Raw genomic sequence first — 15,125 nt, 5'->3', positions numbered from 1 at the left:
GGCTAATGTATCCTACATGGCCACGTTACCTTACCGTGGAGCCACGAACGAGCTGGCTGACCCTGGGCCCTGCGACTCCCCAGGCCGGGTAGGGGTACAGGAAGGAAATACAGATAGCGAGAGTTACAAGATGGCCGGGCTATTCCAATGCGGGTAGGGGGTTAGTTTGAAAAGTAATCGGTAGTGTGATAACATGGTCTGTTCAGGAAGAGACGGAGAGGATGAAGGGGTCACAGTGCTGTACAGAAACATGCTCCATTCACACACTAATCTCCATGTGGGGAATGAGGCAGTGAAACAAGACGGCCATTACAGGCATAGATGCTCTGTAAGTATCCTAGCAACCTCTGACAGCCGACATCTGCGAGTAGCAAAATAGAGCAATAAGCAAAACAAAGGAGATAAAAGTGAATCTGGATGTCAGGCTGTCGCATTTTATCACTGTTAATATTAATCATTTAAAATTGTAACGTGAACTTCAGTATTTGCAGAGATCACTGTAAGTTACAGCAGCGTACTGCGCAAGTCTTGTCTAAATTATCTTCATGTTGGTGTAAAATTATATTATACCCGTTAAAGAAATTGTTCTTCATTTGTATATATTCTGCTGTTAATTGTATTTTCTTGCTACTCAGATAAACAGCTTTACACATTTTCTTTGACTGTGCCCCGTTAGAATGACATTGAGAAACTAAACAGCACTGCCGAACGGCAGGCACACTATTAGCGGTCTTTCACTGCCATCAAGAACCAAGCGGTACTGCAAACTGGTGCTTTTCCATTGCAAATACCAGAGCCGAACCTAAGCCATGCCCACGTTGACATTACCTTACTAACAATATGCTTACTAACAAGGCAAGCTACTGCTTACAGCCGACTGCGTCATGACTGGTCAAAGTGCATGAAGATATCTGTGCCTGGATTACTGAAGAAAATTAATAATATATGGAATATGTAATTTTTATCAGCAGTACCGCACATCCCATATTCTGTATTGATGCATTCCCGATAACTCTGAACTTGAAAATTTCCAACCCTACTACTTTATAAAATACTATAAAACAGCCAAACAGCATAAAATTCTAATGTAAATTCATGCAAGCGAAGGGAAAGTCCACTAGCGGTAAGTAGCACATATCGTGTACATCTTTAGTTTTACGTCACTGTAGCTCTCCAAACCTGGCAACACCGTTACAAAGCTTACCCTTCTGCAAAAGAAAACCGAAGCAGGCTGGAACTATACAGTAACCAGTCTCTCTTTTCAGTATCGTGTGGGTCCAAAATGCCGGTGGGGAAACATCATAATGCACTCTTCAAGGAATAGAGAGCGATTCTGTTTACAGCCATGACCTCCGTAACGCACTGAATCGCGTGCAGGTACCGCTGTGTACTGTCAAGGGCCACCAATCGCAAAGCTCACTGCTACAGCGACCTGGTCCCATATTCCTCTCATTCTTAATCCTGGGATTCACTTACAGCCTCCGATCCGCACACAAGGATAGGTCAACCCTGACCCGCTGAGCGTTAAAATAAAAGACAAGTTAACAAAGAAGCCAGAATATAAAGTCGTGGGATTTTATTGCATATATCACAAACATGAAGGAGACCTCCGGGGCCTGGCCTTGACTCGCAGTCAGCTCCGTCAGTCTCTGAACGCTCCACTTATCTTCATAATAGCAGCAGTTTTAAAATACTTTGATTTATACATAAAATACAGAGATTAGTGTACAGTTTTCACAAATCAGCTTTTCTGAAAAGTATGGAATAGCAATGATAGCAGCAATACGTAAATGACATTACATAGTAATAAATAATTAGTTTAAAAAAAATATACAAATCAAGTGGTTGTGGAACACAGAAAAAATTAAATGGACTTGGCTCATTTGGACACACATACAATAGCCTGGCTCCATGTTTGTCGGTAATACACACTGAAATCTTAGACCTTTTCACCCTCTCATTCACCGGTCTGATACTATTTATGTGGGGAAACCAAGTTATTGACATTGGTCCACCGCTTTGAGGACATCATCCCACAAGCCGGACTGAGGAGAGAGCAGGTCTTGACGCTCTCAGTCGGACAACACCAGGCTTTACTTGGAGTTCCCGCTCACGGCTGGGAGCTGCAGGCCGGACGGCGCGGATTATCATCTCACGACACGCCTGGAATCTGGAGCCTGCTGCATTTTCACAGGTATATGAGGACGAGTGCATCAGACTGCTTAACCAGAGGAAAGGCAACACTGACAAACTCATTTTCATCTGCGCATTCTAACTACAGACTCAATATTTTAAATATTTCATGCATTCGTGACAGCAAGCAGGTAAAAGCAGTGTGGTGTTTAACCCTCCTTGAATATCCCGAACTCTTAAAAAAATACATTCTATTCATTTCTTTGTCATGTTCCATTAAAACGATTTAAAGATTATTCACAAAATATTAACACAGACAGGTACTGTTAGTAGCATGGATTTTGGATCCAAAGTTGACATACTGTTAACGTGTCACGGAATTAACCTGTAGTCTCTCAGGAAAAGCTAACAAACCAGCTCCGGGGTACCGTGTTTACGAAATGTCTCCTGAATCCGTCAACACAGACTTACAAATTTAAATTGAGCGACCATTTCTCCTTGTTACGACAGACAAGGAATAAATTAGAGAATAAAAAAAGCAAAGCTCTGGGAATTAAATCATTCCTATGTGCAAATAATCCGTATAAAAGAAAATTAAAATTCAAGCTTAAAATCCTGAAAACTGTTTGCCCTTCAAGATCCCTAAAAATGTGCCCTAACGGTGGATGGCTTTAGGCCACGTTACCCAAACTTCTTTTGATTAGATCAGGTGGTGACATCTAGGAGAAGCTCTGCTGTGTCACCAAACATCAAGAGGTCTACGTTTGGGGTCCCATGACACATGCAGACAGGCAGCTGTGTGAACGTACAGGACTTAACAGAACAAAAAAAGTCAGTTACAGAAGAACGTGTGCTAGTAAAATGTATAAATCTGTCATAATATATTAAAATAGGATATAAAAAAGCAGGACAAAAGTAAAACAGATAGGTAGATGTCATATAATAGCTAAAATGCTAACTGACATGTGACTGAAGTATTTTGCCTTGGCGGCTAAACCCCTCCTATCGAGTTTGCTTTAGGTAGATTGGCTTGTCTCTCATCTGGGCCCAGTTTCAAAGAGCTTAACCCTGGACTTAAGGGCTCCTCGACACAGACTAGTTGAGTGTGGCTCTGTGTATTGCAGCAACCATGAGCTGAATGGCTCCCCTGCTCTGGGCAGACATCAACGATTCCACGTTGTTTTAAGACGGCCCCCCGGCTGTGAGCAGGGAGCCCCCCCAGGCATCCCCCAAGATGCCTTAGAGAGCGCTCCGCTCTCATTGCACTACCGCCTTTGGATGGCACTGGTAGGGTCCCGCTCCGGCCGGTGTCCTACCCCTGGTTACGATGCTCTCCCCCCTCCCTCCCCCAACCCACCCCAGCGTATGCGGTTACTGCCTGGCGACTCGGCAGCCGGTGTCATCCTCACTCCACCGCAAAGCCACAGGTCTCCTCCACAGCGGTCAGGAGCTTCTCGTACAGCTTCTCATACGATTCGTAGGGTGGAATGTCGATGCGGTTGAAGCTGGGGTGGAGGGTGGGAAGACATGTGAGATCCAAGTTGCAAAAGCATGCAAATAGCCGGAAGATGAGCCAGTTAGCATATCAATTCTGAAGAACGTAGGTTTAAAAGTACTTCACATTTAAAACAATAAGCACTATTATGTCCTTTCGCCTCTTGTAAAACCTAAATGCATGAGTATGCTTTTAAGCCACATATTTAGAAAATTCCAAAACCCGAATGACATGGAAAGTTACACTCACCACGTATGAGCCTTCGGTAAGTTGTCTGTGTTAGCATCTATCAGGTGGATGGTGAATAGCCTTGGTCCTGCTGAACCTGTAGAACCTTACAAACATGCATTCCAGTTAATACTGCCCCACATCCATTAATCCTACGGAGCTCACTGCATGCTTCTCTTTCCATAAAGGAAAACGCACACTGGCAGTTTGAAAAGCAGGTTCGTGCCAGATCTGGCTACCGGATTGGGATCTATAAGCCAAAGGATATTGGCTTATGAGACGGGGGAATCCGTGCTGCTACATCCATCAACTACACACACAATACGAGTTGCTTTAGTAAAGCTCTTCAACATTATGGGTATCTGTCAGGCAGCGACCGTGTCAGAGAGCCAAAGTAATGTAGGCTCGGTTAATGCGACAGCCACCTTGTAGTGCTTTGAAGCCCTGCAGGGGGACGCGGGTGGAGCCCGTGACAAACTGCAGCAGCCGTCCCCTCCGCTCCTCGTCAAAAGACTCCACGGCCTGCCAGAACCACTTGACCACGTTGCTATCGGCCACACAGTGCTTCAGCCGCGTGTTGGCTTTCCAGTCGTTGAGGTCGATCTTGCCCAATCCCCCGATGATCAGCTTCAAGGCAGACGGGGTGGCGTCAGCGGAGGGACATGAGCAAAGTCAACGAGACATTCTCCACAAGTGGGGCCTCACCTCCAGCTCCTTGTGGTCGAACGGCTTCAGCAGATGTTGGGGGATCAGCTCGTTGAAGCCCTTCTGCAGCGCAAGGAACTGGACTTCGATCCCCCTCATGAAGCGCCAGTTTACATAGAGCCTGAACGAGAAACAAGCCCGCGATGCTTTAGAGGCCATACAGAACGCATGAACACTAGAGGGGCAGCTCAGCCACACCATTGGCTCACCTGACGTATTCCTTCTTGTTCTCCTCCGTTACCGGGATGTTGCGCCCGTTGGGCTTCAGTTCGTGCTGCTGGAACTTCCCAAAGGAATTGTGCTCGACGCAGAAGGTATGGTCCAGCACAGATGTGATGTCATTCTCCCTGAAACCGGAGAGTCCTTCAATCAAACACGCAAAGCCCTTTCAGTTGCGGCTCTGATGGCGCCACCTCATCTAGACCGCAACCTCTAAATCCGAGCCGTGCCTCATGCCAAGAGTCAGTACACGCCATCTGCTCAGGCCAAGGTCTCCGCAGGGAGCTTGTACGGTTATTAAAGCGAAAAGCCATCCACATTAAAGCCAGGGCAATACTGATAACAGACAGCACAAGCTTGTATGTTCACAAACGCATACTGTACAAGGCAGCTGTATTGCGATGCGTTTTTCAGGCGTCTTGTGCTCTATTTGTGATACTGGATTCCCATTTGAACCTGAAAATTATCAAGCTTCTCCACATCAGTGTCACATGTCTGAGTTGCATTAGTGCAGAGTTAGAGTCGACTTACAGGATCCACACCAGGCTCTTGTGCAGCTCGGGGTCCACCGTCTCCAGGTCACACAGCTGGATGGGCTTCCCCAACAGCTGCTTGTAGAAGGGCAGCGTGAAGCCGCCATTGATGTAGTGCCCATGGAACACGGCCAGGCCCATGACGCGACCCACAAAGTGGAAGTATGACAAGTGATCCTGTGGCGGGGGGGGGGGATTATCATTAAAGTCCTCCCCCATGACTACATTCCATATTATAGACACAGTGTACAGTTTCATACATTACAAAACATTCATTTTGTTTTCCCAGGTCATCAAGGTATCAAACATCTTGTTTTACATTTCCACATTTTTTTTTGTGCTACAAGAAATCCACCTTCAGAAGAATTAACTGCAAAAAGGCAGGCAGATCAGAGGGCAAGCCTGCAGTGCCTAATTCATAGTGAAATGACACCTTTCATAAGGCATGTGCTCTTTATAACAGATTGCTATGACAACCTCTCCCCCCCCCATCTATATTTGCTGAACACAATCTCGTGCAGCTCCGCACTCCATCATCCAGGCCAGCAGGTACCAGTACATCGGGACTGTCAGGATTTTCCTCATATGTTCGAAGTGCACAAACTCGAGCATATTTCATATTCCATTACTACTTTTAACAAATTAATTGGAGGCAGATTTCAGGGCACCCATATATGAGAATCTTTTCACGTTACGACACTGCTTTTAACTGCCCGTGGTCTACGACCACATTCCTGCAGGCCTCAGACCCCAATACCAGTGGGGAGATTTGTTCCACACATTAAACAGCAAAGGAGCATTAACATGGTTGGTAAACTATGTGCTCCTGCGATGTGTGGTCGAGCACCAACCAACACTCCTCATAAAGTAGGGGGGAGGAGATTTGTAAGGCACAGGAAAGGGGATACTCACAGGATTTATGGAGGAGTCAGGATTTATCTGCAGAGTGTAGATGTTATCTGTGGAATACTGGAAGAGGCCATAGTAGGGATTCAGCATTTCGTGGCAAAGCAGATACAACCATTCCCTAGGAAAAGAAGAGGCAAAAGACAGCAAGATGACCCATAAGCTGATGTTAATGTTAAGATGACACCCTCACAGCCAGGGTGGGAAGGGCGGGGAGGGGGGAGGCCACAGGGGCCTCGCTTACCGGGCCACCCCGCCGTAGTCCAGGCCTTCTTCTCCACGAAACTTCACCATCAGCCGCTTCTTCAGGTCCTTTGGCCTCATCTTCATGATCTGCCTGTAAGACTCCTGAAGGACACCACACAGACACGTTCTCACTCATCAAATCCAACACATAAAAAGTGCTACAAAGTCGACGGACAGAAAGACGACACTCAGTCCTCAGGACCTGAGTTTTCCCTCCTCACAAAGTTGCTGAAAGTCCCTAGGATTCCACGACGATGGGAAACCTCACACACGTGCTTATTTCCAAGTCTGATGAGTGTGGATAAGTGCAGCGTGGGTTCACCTGCCAATCACTTGGTGCAAAAGTGCATTCCAAGTCCACCTGCCCATGAATATTTATGAGAAACCCAGACACCGGAAGTCTAGCAGACATGAGCACAACAGTCTCATAAGCCCCTGTACTGCAGACTGGGCTAACCTGACAAACCTTGCACATCTTCAATTTGAGTGACTGGATTCTTAAATCGACTCATAAATAAGGCTGCCGTAAGGGATTGGTATGCGCATGGGAGGCCACACTGATTGAAATACAAACATCATTTTAAAAAGTAAGCTTCAGATCAGTGCTCCTTATAGCTCAATACTGACACCTACAGGCAACAATTAAAAGGCAAACTACTTAAAGCACAAACATGTCACTTATGGAATCACTACAGCAGCAGAGTCTCTGGGAGCGGCGTACCTCAAAGATCTCTTCACGGGACACCTCGATGCGGCAGTGGCCGGCCTGAGGCTGCTGCAAGGACAGCTCATGCCGTAGAACCTTCAGCTTCTGCACCAGGTCTCGCTCACAGCGCGCCTGCAGCTCACCCTCGCCAGTGTCATCCGCGGGCAGCTCCATCTGCGCAGGCAGGGCCTGGCTAGACTCCTTCGCCTGGCACTGCTGGCTGGCTCGCAGACACAGACACACGTGGGTACAAAGAGACAGGCAATGAAGACACAGTCACAAGCAGCCAAAGCGGAAGAGACAGACAGGCAGGGTTTAGTCTGGATTTACCCAGCATGCACTTCATTCTGTCAACACAGTAAAAAGCTTGAACCAAACATAATACTGCTATTATCTGGATGTAGGTAGATGAGAGGGATCAGGGCCAATGCAACATTGGATGAGGTCACAAAAAAATGGAAGATCAAGAGTTCAGCAAACCTGCAGGATTACCTCATAATGTGGTGTAATCTGGGGTCAGTGAACTGGGTGGTCCTGTTGTTATGGTCCACAAAATAAATCCTTCCTGATACTGTACTCCTGACCTCCCAGCCAGGGGGCAGTGGTCCTAGATCTTCACAGCTGACACTGTTGAGGTCCCTGAGTGAGGAACAATATTAAGCCACTAGAGGGCACTCTGAGCCGCACTTTTTCTTCCATCAGTCACATGGTTCCCCCTTTAGAAACGCATAATCTTACAGCTGTTATCAATTAAATTTCTGAAGTTAGTAAATCATAAAACACACCAGGACCTTTTTATTCCATAATGAAGACGACCAGAACCCCCCATCCAAAATAGTGCTTATTTAACAGAGAAAGAGCCAGGCTCTTTATTACCGTGGTATCCGTGGGTCATGCCACGTGCTGACGCCGGTCTGTGTGTGCAGGAAGTAGACCTGCCCCTGGACAGTGGTTCTTTGCTCTGGGGAATGACAACATGCAGGTGGGAGACTGTCAGAGTCGAAGGAGAAAGGCTGCCCCAAGCAGCCCCTTGAAAAGGATGCTGCCAACACAGGGTCCCTGTGACTCACCGTAGCCCTCGGGCAGCTCGGGGGATTGGCGCCCATGCGGTCGGTTCTGAGGTGTACTGTGCACGTGCCCCCCGCGGCCCTCCTGGCTTCTGATTCGCTGCGGCTGGAGCCTTGGCTCATGATTGGGTGACTCGAGTAGGCGACAGCTGCCCCCGCCAGCTGCCCCTGGACCATCTGTATAGGGTAGGGGCTCCTCCAAGAAGCAGCTGAGCGGCCGCCCAGGGCCTGAGTCCTCTAGCACAGGTCTGAAAGATGGGGGGGGGGGAAGGGAGCTCAGGAAAACTGGGCAAGCAGCTCAACCACAGCCCAACCCTGAGCCCATACACGAATTCTACAGCATCTCCCTGTGCAGCACTATAAGGCAAAAACAACTAAAAAGGAGCCAAGAAAACCAGTCAACAGTTGGACTAGGAATCAGTTTTCCATTTTTCTACACAAGTACGCCATAATCCACGGTGAAGCATTTTACAGTATTTTTACAGCTTCTGGAATAGCTTTAGCGCGCCTGCGGCCAGCGAGGTCACTAATTAATCACATAAAAATGCCTCGGCCTCAGCCCAGGCCCACATGAGGCTCACCCTTCCGTTTCCAGGAGTCCTCTGCAGTCCACCACAGGTCCTCCACTTCCTATGCGATCTCGGGTCTGCAGGCTGACTGTGATCCCCAGGAGGCAGAGCAAACTCAGAAAGCAGCCCCACAGAGCACTACATAGGAACCAAGCAAAACGGCAGCAGCGCGTTTCCTCCAGCAGGGGTCAGTGCTTACCAACTATTTGGCCTCGTATGGTATCACTGTCGCTCGGGTTTAGCTTGCATAGATCCAGCCTCTGGTCTAAAGGAGGGAAAAGATGAACATTCAGATTGTTAGATACGAAAAGAATTTCCTTGGTTATACACTGTACGTTTATCATCTGAAATTTTACACCATCTTCCATATGGTCAACGAATCATTGTAACTATGGCGCACAAGGGCCAGGCTGAACCTCTGGGCCCAGAGGGTGCAGGGGGTACATACAGCCGGTGTCCTTCAGCCTGCTGATGGCGTTGGAGAGTAACCGCACACAGCCCAGAAAACCCGCTCCCTGCTTCTTGTGGATCTTCTTGTGATTCCACACACTGATGGTGATGGAGTCAGTTTTCCCAATATATCTGAAAGATGGAGGTGCATATGTTGGGGTGTGGCTGAAAGGCTGGGTCAGCACCAGAAGTTGGTGGGGGGAGGAGGTAGGTCACATGGGACATTTATTAGTCCCATATTCTTCTGCAGTCCCATATCAGTTAGGTGCAGGTTGTGTCGAAGTCAAGAATTAAGCCCAGAGGTGACTGTCCCCTAAGGTTTGCATCTGGCTACTTGCTTATACTGGGCATGTGCAAACTTCGGTCACTTTAAAATCCAGGTTGAAAGCCCATCTTTTGTCTTTATAAGGGTTATTTCTTGCATTGTACAGCACTTTGGACAGTTTTAAATGTGCTCTATAGATAAATGAATCCTAAGAGTCGTCTGATGACATGACTGTTGCCTGACCAGTAATTTGGCAGCCAATAAGAACACTGAAACTTTCAGACTCTTCATCTAACAGGATGCCCCATATGAGTCACTCACAGGTCATAATGCTGGTTCCACTTGGGGTCCAATGTGCTCTTTACAGTGTCGGTTGAGTGGCACTGCCCAGACCCGTCCACCACCACCTTCGCAAAAGGGTCCGGCAGCCCTACAGCGGCGAGGGAGGGAAACAAGCACAGGAGACTCAAAGGCAGTCACACTAACTGGCCTCTCAATGAGTCCAACCTAGTTCTTTTCAGCATTCTGGGAGATGGGAAGCCCTCAGGCACCATGACTGGGACCGAGGAGAAGAACCGGGGCTGTCACTGGCTCCCAAATGCTTGCCTTAAATAGTGCAGTTAGAGAGTGAATGACTTCGCCGGACAGCCTAAGTGCCTGTGGCTCCAGGTGCCTTGGGGTACAGGACACCATCTGCACCTCAGCTCTCACCTGCGCCTCCAAAGTCCATTACACGATACTTTGGCTCTCACTCAGCTCCCGAAATGAAGCGTCCTTAAAATACCCGCTGAGAGCCGAAGGCGGCAGCCAAGGTGCTCGGCTGGCTACCCATGACTCACGCCGCTCACCCCAGGGTGGCTTCATCCAAAGTGACCAGCGCAGCAAGCTGCCCGGTTTCACTGTTACCACAAAGACAACCTTATCCAGATGCTTAGGAAACAAACGGAGATTTTCTCAAAATAACATCACACAGGAAAGGTGGCTTATGCACCGATCAGGCTTCTTGTAGAGGGGAGAGTTCAGGAAGATCTAGCATCTGAAATGATATCCCCGTTTTATCTCGATACCCTACAGAATGCACACACAGACAGGGTGACTTCTGGGGCGCAAAGCTGTCCCTGACATCACATCAAATTGTCTAAACCTCTCTATTAAACACTGATCTGGTTACATGGTCCAGCAGTGATGATGAGCGTTAATCTGCCCTGGACCCTGGCAGTCGGTGAGCCGGTGAGACTGATAAAAGCCGCAGCCAATTCCCGTCGGCCTCCACAGCCACTGCCTTCAGATATTTTCTCACTTCAGTGGATGGAATATTCCTCAGTCTGGAGAGTTCATTCACTAAGGGCCTGTCTGCACCCAAACACGTTTTCATTTAGTAACGCAATAATTTTCTTACGATTTAGCCTTCGACCTACACTATCATGGATCTTTTTTCCCCAGACACAAAGAAAAATTTCACCACGCTTCGACAACTAATCTTACTGTAAACACATTAGTGCAGACGGTCATAAACATTAAAGTTTTGTTACGCCTACATCAGTGAGCTGTTTGGTTCATATTTATCTTGTGAACCTTTCCTGATTGTCTCTCTTCGTTTTGATGTCTCTTCCTAATTAATTATTCTTCACTGGAATGAAGAATGCTCTGCCTTTGTTTTCACAGAAGTAAGCCACATGTGAACATGGAGGACGTACAGGGCTTTCAGTACCTGGCATATGTTGTTCTGCTTACTTGTGTGCAGCTAAATTGTGTTTTGTGTACATTGTATGCTGTTTACAATTATTATGGAGCTTAAACTTGGCTCAGGTACAGTCTCATTTTAAGTGCAGCTCTAGCTGATGATAAAGACATCCAGCCATTGAACAGTAGAGTGCACTAAAACTGAGGGGGAGAGAGTGAGACGTGTAGTGACTAAATTTCTGGATCTCTGTGTTGTCGCTGTGATGGTTCCTTTTATGTACAGCTTTGCGTTTACGACGCTACAGTACTTTGATATTTTGCTTTTGCCAAATAAAACACATGCATTTACTTTAAACACATGGTTGTGTGTGAGATTAATCAACAGACAAGCATTTATAAAAATTGAACTTTATTACTAATTAAATCCAAAAGAAATGATTAAAAATATATAATTTGCTACTCCTAGAATTAGAAAACAATTTGGTTGGACAAAAACACGTGCAAATGACACGTTGTGCTCAAAGTACAACAAACAAACAAAATATAAAGTGCGCCACTTAAGAACAACACGAAAGGAGGACAGTCGGCCCATCAAGTTTGCTTGGGGAGAACTCAACTAATAGCTCAGAGCTGTTCAAATCTTACCTAGCTAAAACCCAGGGTTTTAGCTTGCGCTACACTAGCAGGAAGACTATTCCATACTCTGACTACACGCTGTGTAAAGAAGTGCTTTCTCAAATTCATTTTAAAATGTTCTCCCGCTAAGTTCCACCAATGGCCACGAGTTCTAGTATTTAAACTAATATTGAAGTAGCCATTTGGCTGAACAACATCCAGACCCGTTCGAATCTTATATACAGTAAAACCTCGGATTGTGAGCATAATTCGTTCTGGAAATGTGCTTGTAATCCAAAGCACTTGTATAAAAGCTAATTTTCCCATTAGAAATGGAAAAATTAGAAACTCAGATGATTCGTTCCACAAGCCAAAAATATTCATATAAAAATGATTCATATAAAATATAAAGTAAAAAATACATAAAATTAACCTAAACTTTACCTATGAAAAGAATCATGGATGGTGTGAGGAAGAGACGAGAGAGGGGAGAAGAAAAGGGTTATTTTGTAGGACGACTTTCACTATAACTAAATCACTGCTACCTGTTGGCTCAATGGAATCTTTCTTTTTGTGCAGCTTTAACAAGGAACCTATCCAATGACAGCTGCTTTTGCCTCCTTTTCGATTTCGCAGAAATATGGACATTGCATTGTCGTCAAATAGATTCATCGCTCGCACTGCTACGGACTTATTCAGATGGTGCTTTTCTACTAAATTTTGACTATACGAGTGAGGCACGGCGACAGACTGAGTATGGGAAACGATTACCCACAATCCTGCAGCGAGAGAGAGAGAAAGAGAACCATCGGCTCAGTTGTGATTATGTGATGCTCGGCAGACAAAGCATATACATATGTAATACGCATATTGTAAAACCTCGCTCATTAAATTAAAAAAAAAAAATTTGCTCGTCTTGCAAAACACTCAAAAATCAAGTTACTCGCAAACCCTTTCCAAGGCAGAAATGTCCTGTTTAAGGTATGGGGACCAAACTTGCACATAACCTCCACACACCTAGAGATGTAACCCAACATCCTATTGGCCTTTTTAATTGCTTCCCCACACTGGTGAGAGTGGGGCATGGAAGCATCAACACACACACTAAGGTCTTTATTTCAGTGGAACTCATACAACATCTGTACTTTATATTATTGCTACCTGCATGGATTACCTTACATTTATCTACATTAAATTTAGTCTGCCAGGTATCAGCCCAGCCACTTCTAAAAATACATAAAAAGCTTTGGTCAAACGTGCAAATGAAAAATGTCAAATATATGCATTAACAACCACTCTTACAGCTGCATCTTTTGCCTTGTACAGCAGCGTAAATGCAGACGTTTTTTTCCAGTGCTAGTGATAACGGTAGTGCGGCACAGATATTTTTTCTTTCAAAAAGTCCCATATTTTTTATTTTTTTTTTGTACATATTAGTGTGGACTTAGCCTAAGACAATGTCAATGTTTCTCTTCCCTGAGAAATCGGGATAAAGTCCTTTTCTTGTCAGTAGTACAAGATGGTCTCCTCCTAGGATTTAAACCTTTGGATCACAAACTTACTCACTTTCTGCTCATGAGTGACACTCACCCTCGGCACACTCTCTGTGCATCTCTACTCTGGCAAAAAGCTCGGTACTACTGTAGACTGTGAAAAAGGCAGTAAAGTCCAAGATGTGTACTTACGGAAGAAGTCCTTCTTGGCCAGGTTCTTGGCACATAAAACTGAAAGGAAAACGAAGCAGGGGTTACTAAGGCAGTTTTACCATCCACAATCACAAGCATGAAAAATGGTCAAACTGACATGAACAAACATGCAAGACAAGCAGATAAGTGACACGACCACCCATATACAGAGTGAAGTCATAGTATGCCTGAGACTGGAGCTGGTATGGTCAAATGCGATCTCTCAAGCCCCGGGAATTCAAGGGAAGCGATTCCAGCTCTCAGTGCCCTCAGCTTAAGCTGATATGGCTGGAACACACAGGCAAATCAAGCGGGTCGAGTGGTGGCTCTGAGGCTATGGATCTGTCCCAACAACTGGAAGGTTACTGGTTCGAATCCTGTGAATGCCAGGCGTGATCTTACTCCGTGGGACCCTTGAGCAAGGCCCTTACCCAGGACTAAGCAATTGTAGGTTATGACGTTAATCTACATCCAGTCCAGCAAGCAGGTCCTTCAAGTTACAGGGTAATGTGGGTGTTGGGGGCAGGATTGGCACTCCAGCCACTGGAAAAACAATTCATATTGGTAGGGTGGTGCTGAGGTTTCACCCACTGCATGGCTGCACTCAAGTTCTCATCCCTGAGGTGGTTTGTCATGTGGTGGGTGCAGCAACGTGCTGTAATCAGCACATTCTCCTTACCTCTACCCTCTAATGCATAATTTTCACATTTCCTTCACTTAATTTTCTGCATGCACATACACTTATGGTATGGCAGTAGGTTTTTAACATGGGGGTCTTTAATGAAACAGAATTAGCTGTTGTAAAGGTTATAATATGAAACCTTGCATAAATTCTAAAATGGCTTTATATTAGGCCTGAACAGTTTATCGATTTCAAATCTAAATCTTGTTTTGAAACAATGCGATTAGCAAATCGCAAAGGCTGCGATTTAGGACATACATTATCCGACACATTTGTGAGAATAGTTTTGCAAATTCCTGCCATTCCCTTTGTGTGACAATCATTCTAACCAATAAGGTGTACCATATTCCTCGGGTCATGCTCCCCAATCAGAAGTGGCCCAAAGCAAAATAGATTTGCATACTTGTGTTTAGTTTTGTACATCCATGTAGCAAAATGTGTGTTTACAAAAAGTTTTGCACACTTATACGTGTTCCTTGAGTCACAGATTTTTCAGAAGCCGTGATACAACTACAAATCAGGATTACAAGTGGACGAACAGGAAGGAAAACCGAATTTTAGATTTCTTCCATCCTGAATCTATGTGAATGGAGTTTTTTGATTGTCAGGTGCATTCAGCCAGTAATACCTGAAACAAGAGTCAAATGATTTTTGATTGGCTGTCATGGTTTGAGGCGCACAGATCCAGCCCACTTCCTGCTCGGTGACTGACGGTTACAGGCTTCTGAAACTTTGGGTGCATGACAAAACAGCCTGAAATCCCAGTATTCCAAGAGCATGTATATTGACTTTGTCCGCTTATAATCTCAAGTCGTAGTAGTGCGGCCACTGAAAATATCTGTAAAAGTGACTGTAATCACTGCACAAATCTCTCCATCGGTGTATGGAACTAAATTACAAGTATGCAAATCTAATTTCACACAACCACGGAATTCAGT

The 15,125-nt window shown here is 45.7% G+C and overlaps 1 protein-coding gene across 2 annotated transcripts in view; it reads right to left on the bottom strand.

The window, feature by feature from the left end:
• Positions 1-1,554: 1,554 nt before the first annotated feature.
• Positions 1,555-15,125, bottom strand: part of LOC125718049 (E3 ubiquitin-protein ligase SMURF1-like) — a 30,685-nt gene continuing 17,114 nt past the window's right edge. The window contains exons 2-18 of one of the 2 annotated variants that reach the window (XM_048991530.1): positions 13,506-13,544; positions 9,844-9,952; positions 9,256-9,389; positions 9,007-9,072; positions 8,820-8,895; positions 8,242-8,486; positions 8,048-8,132; positions 7,664-7,810; positions 7,187-7,391; positions 6,464-6,567; positions 6,226-6,340; positions 5,312-5,490; positions 4,771-4,908; positions 4,562-4,682; positions 4,282-4,483; positions 3,878-3,962; positions 1,555-3,638 (exon numbers count right to left, since the gene is read on the bottom strand). In XM_048991530.1, coding sequence (XP_048847487.1) covers positions 3,539-3,638; positions 3,878-3,962; positions 4,282-4,483; positions 4,562-4,682; positions 4,771-4,908; positions 5,312-5,490; positions 6,226-6,340; positions 6,464-6,567; positions 7,187-7,391; positions 7,664-7,810; positions 8,048-8,132; positions 8,242-8,486; positions 8,820-8,895; positions 9,007-9,072; positions 9,256-9,389; positions 9,844-9,952; positions 13,506-13,544 — 2,150 coding nt within the window. In that variant the 3' untranslated portion in view covers positions 1,555-3,538. The remainder of the gene's footprint in view (positions 3,639-3,877; positions 3,963-4,281; positions 4,484-4,561; positions 4,683-4,770; positions 4,909-5,311; positions 5,491-6,225; positions 6,341-6,463; positions 6,568-7,186; positions 7,392-7,663; positions 7,811-8,047; positions 8,133-8,241; positions 8,487-8,819; positions 8,896-9,006; positions 9,073-9,255; positions 9,390-9,843; positions 9,953-13,505; positions 13,545-15,125) is intronic. The other variant, XM_048991531.1, reaches the window with a different exon arrangement.

Source organism: Brienomyrus brachyistius, chromosome 22, assembly GCF_023856365.1.
Source record: "Brienomyrus brachyistius isolate T26 chromosome 22, BBRACH_0.4, whole genome shotgun sequence".
NCBI lineage: Eukaryota > Metazoa > Chordata > Actinopteri > Osteoglossiformes > Mormyridae > Brienomyrus > Brienomyrus brachyistius.
The sequence above is the reverse complement of the archived record's forward strand: the minus strand, read 5'-3'. Positions and strand labels throughout refer to the sequence as shown.